We start from the raw sequence: 21,133 nt of genomic DNA on the forward strand, positions 1-21,133 counted from the left end.
ATGCTTTGGAATTTGTTTCTCTACATGGCATACTTCACTGACCGTATCTCTTCCTAATTCTGTAAATTTTGAACACCGTAATACAGTAGTCAAGAATTCATTAGCTGTGGAAACGCAGCTATCTGTTAGCGGGGTTGCGTGGTCTTTATGTGGGTCAAAGGTCAACCCCGCCACGGATAGCTGCGGGCCAACTGCGAGCGAAAGTGGGTCTATTACGACGACACAACATGTATCGGAACTTTGAACGGGGAAAATAAACCAAAGTGAGCGTAATTCAATAAAATGACCTATACCTGCCTGAACTCTGATTATTGCTCATTCCCTAACTCCTTTGGTGAACAAAATTTCTGGTTCGTTTACGTAATTTCGGCTGATTTTCCAAGGAGTACTCAAGATTTTCACTCCAGCAGCGAACTTTGACTTCTATTGATATGCTAATAGGACGTCGCTCGTTCGGTCAGATCCTTATTAGCATATCGATAGAAGTCAAAGTTCGCTGCTGGAGTGAAAATCTTGAGTACTCCTTGGAAAATCAGCCGAAATTACGTAAACGAACCAGAAATTTTGTTCACCAAAGGAGTTAGGGAATGAGCAATAATCAGAGTTCAGGCAGGTATAGGTCATTTTATTGAATTACGCTCACTTTGGTTTATTTTCCCCGTTCAAAGTTCCGATACATGTTGTGTCGTCGTAATAGACCCACTTTCGCTCGCAGTTGGCCCGCAGCTATCCGTGGCGGGGTTGACCTTTGACCCACATAAAGACGCCGGCAACCCCGCCAACAGATAGCTGCGTTTCCACAGCTAAGAATTCATGTACTCACAGCATACATGTATTTGGTGTCTCTGATATTTTTTATACAAAACAGGTACAGTTTCCTGTCTGACTGATTTCATTGAAACATCAGTATAGATAAAATGATATACATTATAATCAAAGAAAAGATTTTCTTCTTATGTAAACACTGAAAACTTGCGCTGTAAATTACTTCACGCCAAATCATTGATTGAATTAATGTGTTGAAGATTAATTCTGCAGTGTGTATTGGCTTGATTATCAAAACTGTACAATCTATACATCTGCACATTGATTTGCATAAATGTATGTAAACTCTGATTAAACCTTTGTCATCTATATGAGAAATTCTAACATTTTTCTTAACGCTGTGTGAGAAGAGCCAAAAAATATCATGTTAAACCCAATTTCTTGCTCAGAGTGTGGATAACTGTTGCAAATATACTGTGTATTACAATATTAATATTTGCACTCAAGGCAGGCAGTGGAATTGTTAATAATCCTATGATATATACTACATACATATAATGATTGGCTAATACCGGTATCTTGTGAGACATTGATATGCCTGAAGCTGATTGGCTGATCAGTAATGACATAATTTGATTAATTTTGTGTGTTTTATTTGGCCTTTTACTATTTGAAGGGCCAATAGCAGTTACTTTTGAGGAGTTTTGCATTATTTTTGTTTTGCACATCAATTTCAAATCCTGGTTCTACTGTGCAAATCATGTCGAAAAACAACACAGTGTCTATAAATGTAAAATGCACAGTTATTGCTTAAATTTTAATTCTAGTCAAAATCAGGATCACTTATCAACAATAACAATGCAGTTTACACATGTACAGACTGAGTTGACAAGCTGAATACTATGTATCTCAACATGCTTTGGGGAGTAGAACAGGAAACTGTAGTTGACATACGAAAAAAAAATGGTGAAAAATTCATTAAACATTACAGCTACTGGTCCTATAATCAACTTAAAGGTAACAAGCCATAGCAAGGAGCTTGACAACAGAAATATTCAATCAAAAATGGAAATTTCTAATGAAAGCTAAATTATTCTGAAAAGGTGTTGTTTCCCATAAGACTAAATACTGTAGTTATGAATTTACAAAAAGCAAAGGACTTCTGTTGTAAGTGAATGCTAAGATTTTCCATGGTCTGCTAAAATCTGTCTTTGTAAACTAAATTTTTACAGCCCTACATTTTGAGTGACATGCCAATACACATTCTGGAGTCATACTACTTAAAAAGACCAAGTTTCATTAATGGAATTCCATGTGGCATTCTGGTGCCAATAATTTATTATGAAGTGTGCCACTGGCATAATTTTTGCTCCCAGCACTGAAATATTTCCTTGTGTATCTAAGGGGATGTCATTAAATATTAATGTTGTTTATATGTATGACCTTGCTGACTGTGACCTTTAACTGAGAGAGTTTTGTTTCAGTGTTATTCAGAGCAGTGCACGACAAGATATTTGTCAGTTTAAAATCCCTAAGATTTACCCTAAGATTACAGAACATCAACAAATCATCTGAAATTCTGATAAAACAACGTTGCTTAAAGAATGTTAACTCTCTTGTCAGCCATTTAGGATCAGGCTGTAAATGGATGTCTGTAGGCAGAGCTGGCTACGTGAGATAAAATTATGCAGTTGATAACTTGTGGTGTTTGGTTTCACCAGCCGATGCCATACAGTTGTATTTTGTAGCCTGTCTGGTATTTGCTTCTCATGCAGGCGGTCATTTCACATCTAATCAGACCAATTCCTAATTTGTCAGCCATGCGAATGTCAACAAACTGACTCTGGCCTTGTGAGGGCGCTCTTTTGATTGACAGTTTGTCGGCCATGTTTTCATTGCATCACAGCCTGGCGAGACTGTTGAAATTTTTAAAGCACTGCCTCATTGTAACATTCATTTTTTGTTGCAATTCATGAGTAGTAATTCTTGAAAAATAAACTGTGTAAAAACTGTATGATTTATAATAACTTTTAAAATGTTCATTTCTTGCCTCCCCCAGCACCGGACTTTAATATATCCAAATGGTTATCAATGGCATTACAACACCTGTGTATAGAAAAACAGGGGTTAAAGGTTAAAGTCATTGTTTTCTTTTACAGGTATGAAATAAACAAGATATTTTTGAGATGAAATATGTATCACTTGTTTATATTTCCAGTCCAAATATAATGTTGACGCAACTTTTTATTTTTTGACCTGCAGAGAGTGACCTTGATGTACTGGCAAGAGCTAATCAAGAGCGAGCAGAGATAGTCAACCGCTACGATAGGGTAAGTATTGACCAAGGGAACTCACTCACTCACCCCTCAAAAAAGTGGAACAATCCGATTGTTATCTGTGGCAGAGTTGGACCTCTGTCAACAGAAATAGCAATGTTGAATCATGCTGAGTTCACCTTCTGCCCACCAAAATGTGGTTCAGCCCAAATGTTGTGAGTAATATCATTGAGTCTAAATACCATGAAATAGGGGTGAAGGAGACAGACAAGAGGTTGTACTAAACATATCTGTTCTTGACTTTAGGATAGGAGTATATCAGCAATTAACCCATTGAGAGCCAAATTCAATTTTTGTCACCTTCACAAAATGTACCCCAGTCAATTTTTTTCAGATTTTTGGCAAAATTTTGATGCAAAACTGTAGCCAATGAAATGTGATGTCAGTTTGGTCCAAAATTATCAAAAAAATTATAGAAAAATTCATAAAAATTGGTAAAATGTTGCTGCACTAAAATTTTGGTGGGAAAAATTACAGTACTCAAACGGTTAAACACTGCTTGTATAAATGAAATAGATACTGCCATGTATTCAGTGCTTTCATGCTGTTTGTGACCTAATGATTAATAAAACAATCTAGTTGGTGTCCGGTATGCGTAGCTTATGATTACTCCCACTCTTTGTATCAGTAATGTGAAGTTATGTTGCCGACATTTGACCAGTAACTGCCTATTCATAACAGAGTATCCAATACACAATGGTCTAATCACTCTAGGAAAATTAAATGCCAGGAGTATTATCAAGCAGGGAGATTTCTTTTTGAAAGCTCATTCCGTTGATAGACTTAATCACATTGATAATGCCATTATAACCCGGTAAATTGAATGTGATTTCAGAGTAATTCCGCTTGGGTCTTTCTCAAACATAAATGATTACTATCCATGTATTGTAAGACCTGTTCAATCTTTGAAGCCAAGTGAAATAATTATTTGATACCGATGGAAATTACATTCAACCCTTTCATCGTCATGGTTTGACCTAAGCCAAGTGTTATCAATGGTGATTGTGGACCTATTTACAAGGGATTAGGGGTGGACCAGTTTAATCAAAGTAACTTGATTTGTGCCAGTGTCAGGACTGAAAGGGACTCCATCAATTTTTGGTCATGTATTTATCTATTGTCTCAATATTTCACAGTTCAATATAGATACAAAGATATGAAAAACTACATCTACGGTAGTTTTGATTGGCCTTCATACCTTTTTGTGAACTGACCCAACTTTATAACTTGAAACATTGAAGTAAATCCACAAAGGGTTATGTGCTGTACATGTAAACGCTTTTTATGTGATTTTTTTTACCATTTTTTGCTCACGTGTTTACACACGTGAGCATATGTCGCAGCGATGTCTGTCTGTCTGTCTGTCCGTCTGTGTGTCTGTGTGTGTTTGTCTGTCTGTCTGTCTGTTGGTCTGATATCTCAAAAATGGCTTATCAGATCAGAATCAAATCTGGTACATATATTCAGTTAGCAAATGGCAAGAACTGATTAGTTTTTGGTGGGTATGGCTTCCATACTTTTTGCTCATTTGCATAATTAATGATTTTAGAAAAAAACGGATATACATTAAAAACCGCTACACACAATTTGATGAGATTTGCTACAAATGTTGATCACACCAAGATATATCAGCAGTGCGAACCACTAAGGGGTGACATGAAAGATAAATGCTAATTTGCATACTTAATGAACTTTCCTAATTAGGGATATATGTCTGATTTGACTCGATCAAAATTAACCAAACTTGGTATATATTAAAGATACTATGATTTCACATTATTGAAAGTCATCAAGCGTTTTAACGTCAGCCAATTCCTAATTTGCATATTTCATGAACTTCGTTAATTAGGGATATATATTTGAAATGACTGGACCAAAGTTGATGAACCTTGCTACATGTATTGAAGCCACTATGATACAACATTTTTGAAAGTCATTAAGCATTTTTACTTCAGCCAATTCGGAATTTGCATATTTAACGAACTTTCCCAATCAGGGATATATATCTGAATTAACTTGATTGTAGTTGTTGAATCTTGCTATATACATCAAAGATACTGTGATATAACATTATTGAAAGTCAAAAGACATTTTTACTTCAGCCGATTCCTAATTTGAATATTAAATGAATTTTCATAATTAGGGATATTTATCTGAATTGACGTGATCAAAATTGATGAAACTTGCTATGTACATTAAAGACACAACATTATAGAAAGTCATTAAGCATTTTCTCTTCAGCCTATTCCTAATTTGCATATTTAATGATCTTTCCTAATTAGATATATATATCTGAATTGACTTAACCAAAGTTGACAAAATTTGCTAGACATATTACAGATACCATGATACAACATTATTGACAATCATTAAGCATTTTTACTTTAGCCAATTCCTAATTTACATATTTAATGAACTTTGCTTATTAGGGATATATACCGGGATTTACTTGATCAAAGTTGGCAAAACATGCTATCTACATTGATGATTATACCAGGTACTACAATGTAGGTTAAAACAATATCGAAAGTCATTTCACATTTTCATGTCAGCTAATTTATAATTTGCATATCTAATGAGCTTTCACAGCTCGGCTTGAAGGACATGGCCAACATTAATTACACTTGCTATATAAAGTGGTGATACAGCAGTCAAATAACTTTAATATTTTTATTTCAGCTAATTACATGTTTGTATACTTCATGACCTTTTAGAATTAATCGGCGGTGATTATTGTTCATTATGTTGATCATAATACTTTCAATGAAGTTGCAAACATGTGGCAAAGGTTCAAATTTACACATAACTTCAATATATGATGAAACACGTGAGCATTTACAGTTCATATCTGGTTAAAGAAATAAATGAAAGAGACAAAAGCATTTGGCCAGCAAAAATTAAAGTTGTAATAATTCCATCTCATTTTGCTGTCTTTAACCCTTTTCCTGCCGAGCGCCCTTGTCCGTTATCCTCCCAAGTCAGTAGAAAACCGCCCCATAATATGTGCCTGCAAAAGATTGGCTCTCCTGCATGTTATCCTGCCAGGCATTTTGGCAGAAATCACCCATTTTCAGGGTAGTTTTAGCCGTACTTATACGTGTTAGACTTCGATAATTTCTACATGCCCGTAGACAGGGGAAGGAGCTCAAGGGTTGCTGCAGAAAAAAATCGAGGTCACCGGCTTTGTTTGCCCCTGGGAGTGCGTCATTTTATTGCCGTTTCATGTTTATTTTTTCGGAAATAAACTCCTTCAGTATTGCACACGTCCGCTAGGCACAAACATCACCTCACTCGTCTGTTAGTCAGAGACCCTGAGGGTCGTGCTAGGAGTGCAGAAGCACCGTCAAACCTATCCTGTTTCCCCAGGGTAAGGTCAATTGAATACGTACCTTAAACGACTTGGCAGTGTAGCACAAAAACTACGTTTTTGCCGTTGTATTAACGACATGGCTGAGCCATTGAAGCACAGCTCAACGTAGTTTAGCCAGCTCAGTTGGGAGTTGGCTTACGAGTGTTACCGTTCATTACTGACTTAATCGAGTGGTCCTCAGTCAGGTACGGGTTTGTACCGACATGGCTTGGGCTGCAGCTAACCAGTGATAACCAGTCACTACACCCAAGTCTTCAGTTCACTTTTGCGATGCACGGGTGCAACGCAATATGCTTCCATTGTTCTAGCCATCGACGTGTCCACATGCCTGGCAGCCATATTGTACTGCTAGCTGGTTTGCATAACAAAAGCAGTCCCTGCTAACTGCAGGCGGTATCCCCGTAGCATATTGACCTTATGTCACCTTTGAATTCTCTGTACGCAAACAGCGTACGTAGTTACTAATGCGTCGGCAAGAGGATACATTTGCCTGCAAACCAGAGCCAATACTTCGGACGATGGAATAAATAAAAAATCCAAAGCTACGTCCATTGAATGGCACGGCCAAGGCGGTGAAGGACGTTGCCTGGCTTGAACTTGCAGAGCTGAAGCCCAGCTTAGTACGTCGGACACCAGTTTGTAATGGTATTTCCGAGTCGTTCATATCCGTTCCATCGGAGGAACAAGTCGAGCCGTCCCGTCAAAATACGTTCTCATTTTCAGTCACGCACAACTGAATAAGTGACTTTCGTCTCGCACCATCGGCATATCTGCCAAGTCGTTTGCAAGAGGTAGCCTTCTAGATTAGCATTGCCGAGTTGGTCAAGTTCGGCAGCAATCTCTATAGTGCCAGGCAGCCAAGTACGTCCAACTCCGCCAGAAAATGTCACCATGCTATCCTGCCAAGTCCGCTAAAAAGCGGTAAAAAAAAACCAGCCCCCCTCGGGTGTGGGGGACTGGCGGACAGGTTTCTGCACCTTTCCCTGTCTATCAACTTCCTGCGAACCCATTTCGAGGGGAAAAGGCGTTCCTTGTCAGAAAACCTCTCCTCGGATGACCCCTAAACGCACAGGGGATAGCAAACGTAGTGCCGTCGACTTGGCAGGAAAGGGGTACCCAAAAAGGGCCCGATTTCCACGGGTTGGGAGAATAACGGTCACCAGTGCTTAGATTCTGGCTACACCGAATTTCAAGCGGATTTTCACCGACTTAGCAGGAAAAGGGTTAATAATGTTACATTGTACCAGTCATTGTGTTCACCAGAAGCAAATACACTGTTCAGGGATGGAACATATGGTAACACAGTACACATATGAGAGTACTATATGATATGTTCAGATATTTTGTCAAAGCTGAGCCCTATTTTCCTGTAGACTGATTGATCTGAATAGACACATGTTCCCTTCGAATAGCAATCAGCGCATATGTTTGAAAAGCAAAATTAATATCGTTTGATTACTTAGAACTATATTACATTTATTGGTAAATATTTTTAAAGATTCTAGTTTAATTAATCAACAAAGGAAAATAATTTCTCGAGTTATGTTTTTCTAAAAAATAAATTTTTGTTGAATTATTTGCGGTGATATTCACTATTGTTATCAGTATACACGTCACCATGGTTACCACAGCTATTTGATGGTACTATGGTCACTGTTGCATCGGTGTCACCATGGTTACCATTTTACTTCTCTCATCCGCATGTTCTCCTAAAGTGTAATCTTTGAGATATTAATGTCTGTTTTGTCCTCGCTGCAGGGCCGAGATGACGGCGCAGAAATAGATCCCTGGGAGGATGCAAGTTTTAGAGTCTATAAAGTCACTGATAGATACGGGTTCTTACAGTAAGTATAGAAATAAACACACCGGGACCCATAATTATACAATATACAGATGATATATGATACTAGTCGCTACTTTCTACTGAATAAGATTAACCTGGTACATATTATAATGTACATTACCAATACAACAGAAGATCATATCACATATTTTGTGTACCTTAGGGCAAATGAAGGTACATGTTATCCACACAGGAGTAAGTGTTTTCAAAATACACTGTTTCCATCTTATCTGAGAGTGTTCTATCAGAGACTATGGTTGTCTTATTTTAGTGTCAATTTTGGATCGATAAACGAATAGAAGACAAAATGTACATTTTTCAATGCAAATAAACATGTTTTGCTGCATCTCAGTATAAATAATTTACAAAACTTATCCTCTATTAGTCATTGTGATCTAGATTAACATGGGTTTTGTATCCGAATGACACTTCAAGTATTACAAAATCAAGAGCAAAACAGCTTAAAATATCAAGAGTGATTTTGATAAAAAATACAAGTCTGAGTTCAGACTTTGGCAATTAGAAGACAACAAGTTAAAGATATGGAATGAGCTGGGGATAGTTTGCTATTTACAAGTCCATAAGAACTTCACTTTCTTGCAACTAGTTTGTAGCCATCAGTCTCACTTACCAAATTTTAGGCCTCCCGCAAACTGTTACTGCAAATTTGCCGCAAGCTTTGCAGTAAATTTGCAGCAAACTATTTGCCGCAAATATGCGGGTGGTTCATTTTTCAGATGCAAATTAGGTTTCTTGTGAACTTGCTGCAAATATGCAGCAAACTCCCTGCCGCAACGTTGCTGCAAACTCTTTGCAGCAAATTTGCGGCACAATCCTTGCAGCAAACTTGCGGCAAATTAATTTGAATGTTACTGAAAATTTGCCGCAAACTCCATACAGCAAATTATTTTATTTGCGCTGACCAAATTTGTTTCTCGTGAAACTGGTATTTCAGAGTTTAGTTGGATAAAACACATCTTGTGCTGTCCACAGTCCGCCAATATATAAATATTATTTATCCAACTAAACTCTGAAATACCAGTTTCACGAGAAACAATGGTCAGCGCAAATAAAGTTATTATAAACAAAAAGATGACAGAGAAAAAAAGGTTAAATTCAATTGTGGTACAATTTATTTTATATGCCATGTTCATTTCATGCCACATAAGTGTCATGATCATGTCAAGATTTTCTTTTGACTTGAGAAGTTTCATGTAACATTTACATTACTGTCAAAGGCTGCGATTTGGCTTTCTGTTCTCTGAATTTCTTGTCCCCTTTATAGTGTACCAGCAATGGATTCTGAAAAATATAAATCGTTCAGGGAAGAGTGTAAGTCTTTACCGTTTGACCAAACATTGTAAATTTCATGAAAGAAATCGATAATTATTTGAAAATGAGACAAAATCAAGTTGAAAAATTGAAGCAGAAAATGCATAAATATTCATGATTGAAATTAAATTAATAATGATTAAAATGTCCGACAGCGGACAACTCGCCGTATGTTGTTTACATACACGACGGCGACAATCTGCAAAAATCTCAGCACTTACTGTAGTGTAAGTAACTGTTGTGAAACGAAAGTGAATTCAGTATGAATCAGTACTCGACGAAAATTTATCTTTACGTAAAATTTGCAATACAACGATTACAGAACATAATTATAGCGATCGATGTACAGACAAACGGTACATTGACTTACATTTCTGAACGGCTCGCAGACGCTGGACGATTCCCGGTCCGGTTGCAGGTCTCACCGTGCTGTGTGTAAATACCGTACTCAGAAAATATAGTCGGCATCTTTACTGCCGCTCGCGTTCACAAATTTAGAACTCCGCCTGTCCCTGGTACTGTATACACGTTTTTGCAACTATGTGATATCATTTGGCTGGCGATTCCATAGAAAGATCACGAAATTGTCCACTAGAAAACTCCCTGCTCACAAGTACGCAGCCGACACTGGCCGATGGTACTAAGCTCTAACTTCGCGCCGATCAAGCCTCATGACGATAACGGAAGTGCGATCTATAAATCATTACGCGATTGATAATGTAGTCCCGTTTTTAAATGCTGGAATTGACTCTACATCTGCACCAATCCGTTATATTTCATACTTAATATAGTATTTAATTTATTAGTTCAATGAAAATGGTTATTTTTATCATAGAAAGACTAAAAAGAGAGTAAAAATTCTTTCAGCACGAAGGATCAATATCAATGCGCGAACTGACCTTGATGAACCGTGACCGGAGAGTGTAAACATGTCGGCTGCTCGCAGCTGATACGCAGGACATGTTGGACGTTGGTGAAGCGGCGCTTTGAATTTTCGTACAGCGACTCGGGATGGAGTGTAATCCTAAACCTCAAATTTGTGCTCGGCAATATAACTCTAACGCTGAAAACATGGACAAAAGCCTTTTACCTCGACCCATGTTATCAGAAGGCGAGATTTTGTCAGCGGCATCGATGGGACAGACTGTAAGCTGCAGTGCATTGTACGTACCGTATATGTACTACTATATTGATGGGATGAATAGAATAGCTTGGAGCACAGCAACTACTCTGCTTGGAGGTAGTAGCGGAAATATTACTGTACAGATTTGCAGTAACAAAAGTCTACGACGTGTCCTTACAGACCATCATCAAGCGCACATTTCGTTCCAAACTGTTTGCATTTTGGTATCATTCGCAGAAATACAGGTGTAACTTGCAAGACAGACAAGTCCCTGTTTCAAAAATGTTTCCCTAAAAATTCAGTTTTCGATCCAACCATAATTTACCCAACCAGATTGTCAAAGGGTACTTTTATTACATCATGTCACTACAGTATATACTATAGATGCACTCTATATCCATGCAATGCTTTCACCAGCTTAACTGAAGCTGTCCATTATCTAGCATTACCAGTTATTATAATTTAAAAACTGGATTGTCTGTTATGAAATAAATGAACATAAAATATAAATGAAAGATCAATTTTATGTTGCTTACACATGACTGGTCACGAAGTGCAACAGTAACAGGGAAAGACACTTATTTTTTTATCCACTTGCCCTTCGGGCAAGTGGGGGGTTCAGTTCACTTGCCCGAATTGGAAAACCACTTGCCCAGTATAATTTACGTGTTTGAAAAAGCTAAAACATTGGTTTTTCATTTCACACACTTTATTTTGAAAATTATCATGTTATCATGAGAAAATGTCAGACATTCTCATAGGGTTCTCCTCACACTTCTAAGAGTGCTGGATGGCTCATTTATATTAAATTAATTATCAAAGCCCCACTAGCTGTATCATTTAGCATTCTTTATGTGATTTTACTTCTGAACTAAAACAAGTTTTTGGGAATGTGCTCTTTGATGGGTTGGAATACAAGTATTGTTAACTGCCCAGTGAGACTGCATGTGCAATTTTGAACAAGAAAAATAATGTGTGCCCAAACGTAAAATGGCACCCAATGCAAATATAGCAAAAACAGTGTACACCGTGCATATATGCATTTGAATATTCACGGAAACAACAGAGTAGTCCAATGTAATGCATAGTGTTGAATGTTTTCAACTGGGACAAAAATTTTGTTTTCTTTGTAGTATGGTGGGAAATCAAATAATGTTAACATGTAAATTTACTTGTCCGTCCAATTTTTCACTAAAGAATGTTTTGTAAAGCTGCAAAAGACTATATCTTGTTAATGGGTAGAATTTAAAGAAAAACCAGAAAAATAGGAACCTTTTCATGTCAACAAATTTCAAGATTTACAGCTAGTGGGGCTTTCATATTCATAGAAAAAATTCTAATAGTTCATATGTTTACTTTCTTGGGTCTTAATGTACAAATAATAACAGCCATTTTAATTGTACCTTCAAAGTGTTTTTGCAGTTAAAAGTTTTAACTTATATATACAGAAAGAAAAAAATCTGAAGCTATAAAGGAATGTTTTGAAGCTTCTGAAAAATAATGTACTTCTTTGTCATGTTTTTACTGCGCTGACATCATACACAAGCCCTATGAAGTTTGGATTACCATTGCACTATACCAGTATCCTATGTTTTTCTAATAACCTAGGTGGTCTTTTTAATGCTCATGCGCAGACTAAATAGAATTTAAACCAACAACCTAAGGCGTCGGTGTTTTTCTATGTGTTTGAAAGCTGAATTTCTCGATGTCAAACTCGCTCCAATTGCTTCTTGACAGTCATTTTAGAATGGGAAAATTCACAAACAGAGAGGTTGGTCGCCACGGACAAGTAACTTTTAGCTTATTCACCTGAAAATTAAGTCAGTGTTCATTGAAAATTCAAAGACTGGACCCGTTGACACCAAAGCTTGCTCATGACTTTCATTGCATGCTGTCTTGCCACGATGCCACTCACTGTCACTCACAAGTTAACATTGAAGAGTACGTTTTAGTAAACTCCCTTTTTTGTTGTGATTTTTCGCCACTGGACTTTATTTTTACATCATTATAAACGTTCATACAAGCACAAAAACCACTGTGTGTTTCTTTTTTTACCGTATCGACATTTGTGAGACACAGTAACCTCACAGTCAATGCAATGAACTTTGGTGAACGTACGCTCCACCAGCTGAACAGCTTTTTCATATGCAAAATCAGCGTACGGTATTTAACCGGTGGTATTGTTTGAACTGCATTTTATTGAAAGCGATTTCATGATTCTTTTCATCAACTCTTCATGCAATTTTATGTAAAATCTTATGGAAATGTTCACAATGACATAATATGAAATTTTTTTGTTGTTTAAGTCCGTGTTCCCTCACCAGAAAATCGCTCTCGTGAATTCGATTTCTAGGTATTATTTTTTTTCACTTGTCCCGTCAGGCAAGTGGCATCGGAGGTTCACTTGCCCGAACGCGACTTTCACTTGCCCCGGGCAATCGGACAACCCTTAGTGTCTTTCCTGCAGTAATCAGTGTGTAGTGTGTACTCCCTGGTAATGAAATAGTGGGAAATATGTCAATCATGTGTTGCTGCATATTTGCAGCAATAATCTGGTTTGCCGCAAATTTGCAGCAACTTAGTCGTTTACCGCAAATTTGCTGCAAACTGACTTAAGGTTTGCAGGAGGGTCACATCTACCTGCAAACTTCTGCAACTCCTTCCTGCAAGCTATATGCTTGCTGCATATTTGCAGCAAACTTACGGCAAATTTGCAGTAGAAATAATTTTCGGTAAGGGCAGTCTCAATTACAAACTCTTTAAGGAAAGAGGATTTAATTTGATTGTTAGAAAACCTTTCTGGATTAAAATGTATTGTCTAGATTTTCTTTATCCAAAATTTAACAAAGTCAGTGTTTATGTTTTGGCTCACCTGACATGATCAGGGCATCTTTCAAAAGTTAATGCATCTGTTGAATTTGATTTATTTTTGAGTACCTATGTTTTATTTGTAAACTGGAATTTCATATTCCAGTATTACTCCTAAAATCATGTCAGAATGCATTGATGTCCAGCCTATCTAAACATGTCCTCTCTGTGTGTATTGTCCAATGGTGTTGTTTACAACTGAACCTCAGCCTTTTGAGCAGCAAAGTCAATTTTTGTAACCTTGATAAAAATATACCCTAGTCAATTTTTTTTCAGATTTTTGCCAAAATTTTGATGAAAAACTTTAGCCAGTGAGATGTGATGTCCATTTGGTCCAAAATTATCAAAAAAATCACAGGAAAATTCAAAAAAAAATTTAAAATGTTGCACTAATTTTGGCAGGAAAAAATTACAGCACTCAAAGGGTTAATCCAGACCATAAAACATTTGTCATTTAATAACGCTGCATACTGTACACAATGCATATAGTCTTGGCAAGGCCAAAATTGTCTTTTAACTAACCCCAGGCAGCAAAAACCATACAGCATTTTTTTCTAGAAAATAAAATACTGAAAACATGAAGAAAAATTCTAGCAATTGTCCCATTATAAGTTCAATTTTCAGTGAGTTTTTTTTAATGTCATTTTCCTCAGTAATTGCTGGATCTGTTCCAGACGTTGAAATCAAATTACATGGCCCATGCACAGTTATTGCCATCAGATTTGACATTCCTAAACCAGCTGTCTTATCAATTTCAAATAGAGTTATCATCTGAAATACCCAATGTATCTCGGCTTAAATTTCCACAGTGGACTATTTTTATCTGTAATAGATTTATTGCAATGGGAGTAAGTTTACTATCATCATTTATCGTTTATCATTTGAATTTCCGGTTTGTTTCTGATATAAATGTCTTCAGATATATGTAGATTTTTCCATTAAAATTATCCCAAAGGGTTACAAAGGAAGAGTGATACTATTTAATATAATAATCATTTATAATAATCAGTTATAAATGTATTATCTTGTTCAAAATGTGCACTTTGCTGGTATGGTAAAAATTACTATTTCTTTGTTGAACAAGGGTGCATACAAAATCCAAGGCCACCTCTGAACCCCTGTGATGACCTTTAACCTCTGACATTCAGAAATCTGTTGCGAGATTTGTTGTGGGTTGGTATTTACGGTGTTTTTGTTTGATTGTTTCAGTGAAAATGAACTGCCAGCTCAGGCCAATGAAGAGGAACAAAGGGTGAGTTTTATGAATTTGTCATATTTGGGTTTCTCTATTATTGTAATATAACCAGGTATTTCAAGAACCAGGCCAGCTTTCAGTGTCATATCAGACAATGTTTTTAAAATTTTAGACTATCTTATAAGTTGTGACAATTTGGTGACAGTGTCATTCTGATGCCGTCTGCATATTTACTGTAGCACATTAATTACATTGCTTACTGATTGGCAGGAGAAAGAAGTGAGAATGAAACAAAATTGTTTGTGGTAAACAAGTTACTTGCACATGAAATTGATGGTCTTATGGACATATTGATATTTTACCCTTTCCAGATGAAGGCGACAGAGATGGAACGTCTTCAGAAATGGTTGAAGATGATCAAGAACTGGGACAAATATTACCCTAGTGAAAAGGTATATCTATCTATCTACCTATCTATTATGTGTCTATCTATCTGTCTGTCTGTCTGTCTATCTACTTATCTATCTATCCATGCCAATCTGTCTGTATGAATCTGTCTTTGTCTGTCCCTCTGTCTGTCTGTTTCTGCCATATCTAATCTATCTACTTACCCATCTGTATCTAATCTACCATATGTCATACACACAAATGTGTTCGTACACATTATGTATTTTTTATTATACGTAACCATATATTTATTTAATACTTATATTGTAAAGACACAGGTGGCCCCAGTGTAACGTAGCATGGAAATTATTGTATAAATAAACTAATGAGAAAAGATACAACTGTATCTGATCATACTCTACACTGCGAATATTTTGGGCCTAGAAATAAAATGACCCATGTAAGATTTGAACTGAAAGATTGATAAATTTTAAGCAATAGAGGGCGCTCTGGATGTTGGACATTAACTTTGTCCTGATGTTTAGGCAAGAGTTGAATGGTCATTTACAGTCTGTTTACCTTTCTTGTCTCCATAGTTACAAAGAAGAATTTACAAAGGTATACCACTCGCCATTAGGGGAGATATTTGGTCACGATTACTGGAACTTAAGAAGGTGAAAGATGAACAACCAGGTGTCTATGAGGTGAGATTGTATTGAACACCTCTATTTATTAATGAGCTGACCCATTGTATGTGGACCACAAGTTGCCATGGAAAACATCGCCACAACAACTCTGTCGATGGCAGTTTGTTTCCAAAGCCTAAAGCTTGTGTCAGGCGTCAGATTGTCTTGCCAGGAAATTTACTTACTAGATTACAATTTCAATGGAAAACAAAAGGCTATGACACCTCCATAATCCTCTTGCAGACTAGAACAAACTTGATCCCTGGAGATCGAGTCCCTACCTTTAAACAATTACTTGAATCATTTGTGGTAATATTTCTTTTTTTTCTTTCAAAAAGCCACAGTGAAATTGAATTACATGAATACATTGTAGAAATTTTACCTCAGAGTTGTGAGTGTTTGTAACACGTACATGTATATATAAGCGTTGTGGAAACATGAACAAATGGGATACATTTGTTGAAGTGGGGGAGGGAAGGAGAGGAGAGGGAGAGAGAGATCTCTGGGAAATCTGGAAGAGCAGACGGCGACAATGGGAGACACATTTTAAGTCTTGAATGTTGTTGGTAGTTGCATTTAACTGAGAAGAAGCTTTTCAAATTGTTACAGTCATTCCTCTTGAAAAGTTCAATGCTACAAGAAATAAGAGAGGTAGATAAGATGAAGCAAACAAACCCAAGTGACTTTACTTAGAATGACAGATTTTATCAAAAAATTATCGGCCAGTTTATAACCATTATATTAAATCCTGCCAAGTTCCAATGTCACCACAGGTCAACTTGGTTACAACTAGTGAAACGTATCATGTGCCGCATTTTGCACTTTAACAAAAACTTCAATTATTTGAAGGCCCTAATACCTAGAAACTGTGAACATTATTTTTCGGACTAAAAGCTGCTATAACATACCAAGCCAAGTGGGTGAAAATACATTGTTTTATGCTCAATACTGCTTTTTACTGACTTGGCAGATGTGGAAATGACACTTTCTGGTGGAATTATGTTTAAGTTCCATCAAAAACGCGTTCATAATAGTTATAATCAGATATATATATATATATCTTGTCTGCAATATATATATATATATATATATATATATATATATAATATATATATATATATATATATATATATATATATATATATATATATATATATATCTTGTCTGCAGTACAGATAGATATCTCTGAAGAGAATTATCACTCTTTTTTGTTACAGAAAATGAGAAGACGTGCCAGGACGACGTCTCCAGACATCAGACAGATAGATCTTGATGTCAACAGAACATATCGAGATCACATCATGTTCAGAGACAGATATGGTGTCAAGTAAGATCAAATTTTGAGCTTTGAAAATCGTATTAGTTTGTAAAGAATAATCTTTACCATTCGATTTAATTTTGAGGGAGAGAAACTTTTGCAATAAGTCATTGTTATGTTGACAGTCAAATTTAAACATGGTAAAGTTTTGTCCTCTCTGGCTAAGTGTCACAGCTTTAAAATAAGTCCACACAAGCAGTAAACCAGAAACGTATTGTAAAAAATATAAGAGCCAGAAAATCTTTACTCTGGGTGTATTTTAGCTTTAAAGGGCAGTAGCTGTAACCTTTTTGATGAGTTTTTCACTATTTTTGTTTTGTATGTCAATTCCAAGTCATTTTTCTAAGCCCCAAACTCCCAATATTTAGCTTGTCAACTTGAAACTCCCAATATTTAGCTTGTCAACACAGTGCCTGTTCATGTAAAATGAATCTGTTATTGTTTACATTTGAATTCTAGTCAGGACCAGAATTCACTTGTCAACAATAACAATACATTTTACACATGTACAGGCTGAGTTGACAAGCTGAATACTGTGTATCTCAACATGCTTTGGGGAGTAGAACAAGAAACTGTAGTTGAGATACAGAACAAAAATATTGAAAAAAGTTATACAGCTACTGGCCTTTTACGGTAGAATCATCTTATGGGCACATTCCAACCTTATGACATTTAAAATGACTGCATGACTTGTCAGAGAAAAAAACAAAAGGAACCAAAGTATTGAACAAGGGTAATATTTACGAACTTACTACATTTTAACAAAATACTGTTTTGAAGGTGTATTTTCAAATGTTATTTTATTTTTCAGGCAACAAGCACTTTTTCATGTTCTGGCAGCCTATTCCATGTACAATACTGTAAGTTGTTTTAGTTCACTACTTTTCTAAATGGTTCTATTATGTGTTCTTAAAAATGTATTTTCTAAATAGTTCTCAAAAATGTTTTTTGAGAGAGTAGAATTCTTCTGTCTTTGCTTTTCATATTTAAGCCATCAACACTTGTTGTGTTGGATGATGTGAATGAGACACCAGCCAAATTAATGATGCAAGTATCTGAAAATGATGATTTTCATGCAGCAAAAGGATATGAAATATTTCGAAGGTAACAGATGACTAGAGTACAGCAGAAACAATTGATACAGGGATGGTTTTATCTGTGTTTTCCTGAAGAATGTGTAGCAGGCTTGGCTATATCACTGTAGTAAAGAAATAATATTTTTTGTAAGACATGATAACATCTCATTGTGATGTCAGTGCTTACATTTGGCCCTGAAATTATTGGTACACAACGTGAAATTTAGGGCAAAAAGGATGGTTTCAAGGTGTAATCTCTGATTCAATAGTCTCACAACTATTTCTGATGTTGAGAGAACACACTTCAAATATGTTGCTGCACAGATTGGTCTACTCTGCAGAGTCAATAAGATTTGTGCCACTCTTTGTCATGTGTACTCAAGTTTCTTATGCCATCGTTCATTTGTTTGTTTACTTGTAAATGTTTGTTTGTAAATATGTGTTTATTTATAAATATTTGTTTTTAAATATTTGTTTATAATCATTTGTTTATTATAGCATTTTTAAATATTTGTGATTATTTATAAACGTTTGTAATATTCATGAGTATTTATAAATATGTGTTTATTTGTAAACATTGTTTGTTTGTTTATTTGTAAACAGGAGGTTGGTTACTGCCAGGGTATGAGTCAGATAGCAGCTCTCTTGTTGATGTATCTCAATGAAGAGGATGCATTCTGGGGACTTTCACAGCTGCTAACAGACACCAAACATGCAATGCATGGTGAGACCCATATTCAGAGTGTAACCTGTGTTGCAGATCATTAGTGAAGAATTGCAAATTTTGCAAAAGATTGTAGTTCTGCAGAATTTTCAGGATTTATCAGAGTTTGTGTGTCTGTAGCACTCTTGCTGATAAAGATGACTGTAACCAATATTCTGATAATGTAAATCAGACATAATCCCTGCTTGTAAGTTTTAACCTCGGCACCCCCAATTCCCTGTGAACAATCCACACTCACCATTGATAACAATGCATTTAGACCAAACCATTGTGGTAAAAGGATGCAACTATCGCGTACAGTTGGTGCAAATTTTTCACAATATCGTCCAAATAGAGCTATAACCCCTTATTTCAAAATGCAAAATTTGTATATTTTTTGAGTATCTACGCCCCAATAGACATCTAAAGAGCAAAGTAAGGATTGATAAGTTAACAACATTGATAATTTTTTGTTCTCTGTTTTTATTGCAGGGTTTTTCATTCCAGGATTTCCAAAGCTTCTTAGGTTTCAGGAACACCATGACAGAATCATGAAGAAACTCTTACCAAAAATCAAGAAGCACATGGTACGTACCATTCAGCGTCTTCATTCTTAGAAACAATTTGATTGGATCATTTGTTTCAAATGGTGCTCCATCAACCAATCAATAGTATCCTTTCAAGATCCTGTGCTCATACGATAACAGTAGTATGATGTCTGTATCTTTACAATTCTCATATTCATCACATTCATAAATGATTCCATTTCTCTTTGTCTCTCCTTGACAGGATAAAATGGACATTTTTACAAGTCTCTACACAATGAAGTGGTTTTTCCAGTGTTTTTTGGATAGGGTAAGACGATTTTGTAAAAGTGTCCTGCTGCATTCATAGACAGTGTTTTTTATGAAACTGTCAAAAAAAGAGAAAAATTTCCCGGAAGGTGATCTTTATATCGTTAAATATCACAACAGTGTTGAAGCAGAGCAAAGTTTTTGAGCGAAATGAAACAATTCAAAAGATAATTTTGGTATGGTGGAGCTTCTTAACATTAAAGGGTCACTAACTGTAAAATTGTAATGATTTTTTTTTGTCACAATTTTTAGTTTGTGTATCAATTACCATTTCTTTTTTTTTGCTCCCCAAACCATGTTGAGATACACAGTATTCAGCTTGTCAACTCAGCCTGTAGATGTGTTGACTGCATTGTTATTGTTGACAAGTGAATTCTGGTCCAGGCCAGAATTAAAATGTAAACAATAGTGCATTTTACGCATACAGATGCTGTGTTGGCAAGCTAAATAGTTGGCATTTAAAATGCATTTGGGAGCAGAATAAGAAAGTGCAATAGATATAAAAACAAAAAATTGTGACAGAAATTAAAAATTACACCTACTGCCCCTTTAAGGTAGAAGGCGTCTCTGGGACACAAATTTAGACTCAAACTTTTACAATTCTTTTCTGATATACCACATGTAGGGGTTCATTTTAAAGCTCTCGGTGTAAGAAAACTTTACACTGGCTTAATCTTTCGAAAGTCGAAAATTTTATTTTTCTCCATAGCGTTAACACAGGGATGGCGGCCATTCTGAATTTTAGATTTTGGTAAATTTATTTCCCTACTACCAAAATTTGCACAGTGACCCCGAATTTTTGTTCTTGATTTTGAAAGAGAAATTTTTTGAAAGAGAAAATTAAGGAAATTTTGAGCAAAAGTTTAAGTCTTTCACTTCCAAGGTACAAACTACCTTAATAAATGCTCTAAAACATACATGTAACTGAATCTATATTTACATTAACTGTCAAAGAAGGAAGTTCAACATCATTGATGGTATTATTCATTTTGTTGTATTTCAGGTTCCTTTTACGTTAACACTAAGACTGTGGGACATTTATATGCTTGAAGGGCAGAAGATACTGACAGCGATGTCGTACAATGTTCTCAAGATGCACAAACGTGAGTTACACTCTTTCACTTCAATATCTCGACAGCTCGTGTTTACCCTCGTCTCCACCAAGCGGTGGTTTGTGAGGATGTCTGTCCACTCAAATATTTTGAGAACCACAGTACTTACATATTTGTCATGTAGATGTGAATATGATTATGACAAACTATCTTTTTTCTTTTTCT

At 36.0% G+C, this 21,133-nt stretch overlaps 1 protein-coding gene and 1 long non-coding RNA gene across 2 annotated transcripts in view; one reads left to right on the top strand and one right to left on the bottom strand.

Annotated features, from left to right (window-relative positions):
- LOC139117425 (USP6 N-terminal-like protein) overlaps window positions 1-21,133 on the top strand; it is a 60,797-nt gene that overhangs the window by 30,406 nt on the left and 9,258 nt on the right. The window contains exons 2-12 of the mRNA XM_070680537.1: window positions 3,028-3,095; window positions 8,230-8,315; window positions 14,847-14,889; window positions 15,204-15,284; window positions 15,816-15,923; window positions 17,123-17,232; window positions 18,035-18,083; window positions 18,903-19,023; window positions 19,495-19,589; window positions 19,792-19,857; window positions 20,860-20,959. Of these exons, the coding sequence (XP_070536638.1) occupies window positions 3,028-3,095; window positions 8,230-8,315; window positions 14,847-14,889; window positions 15,204-15,284; window positions 15,816-15,923; window positions 17,123-17,232; window positions 18,035-18,083; window positions 18,903-19,023; window positions 19,495-19,589; window positions 19,792-19,857; window positions 20,860-20,959 (927 nt within the window). The remainder of the gene's footprint in view (window positions 1-3,027; window positions 3,096-8,229; window positions 8,316-14,846; window positions 14,890-15,203; window positions 15,285-15,815; window positions 15,924-17,122; window positions 17,233-18,034; window positions 18,084-18,902; window positions 19,024-19,494; window positions 19,590-19,791; window positions 19,858-20,859; window positions 20,960-21,133) is intronic.
- Window positions 9,425-10,207, bottom strand: LOC139117450 (uncharacterized). The gene is made up of 2 exons (XR_011548539.1): window positions 10,017-10,207; window positions 9,425-9,616 (listed from the first exon to the last, which is right to left on the bottom strand). It is a non-coding gene; the product is annotated as an uncharacterized lncRNA (long non-coding RNA).

This window comes from Ptychodera flava, chromosome 2 (assembly GCF_041260155.1).
Source record: "Ptychodera flava strain L36383 chromosome 2, AS_Pfla_20210202, whole genome shotgun sequence".
Classification (NCBI taxonomy): Eukaryota; Metazoa; Hemichordata; class Enteropneusta; family Ptychoderidae; genus Ptychodera; species Ptychodera flava.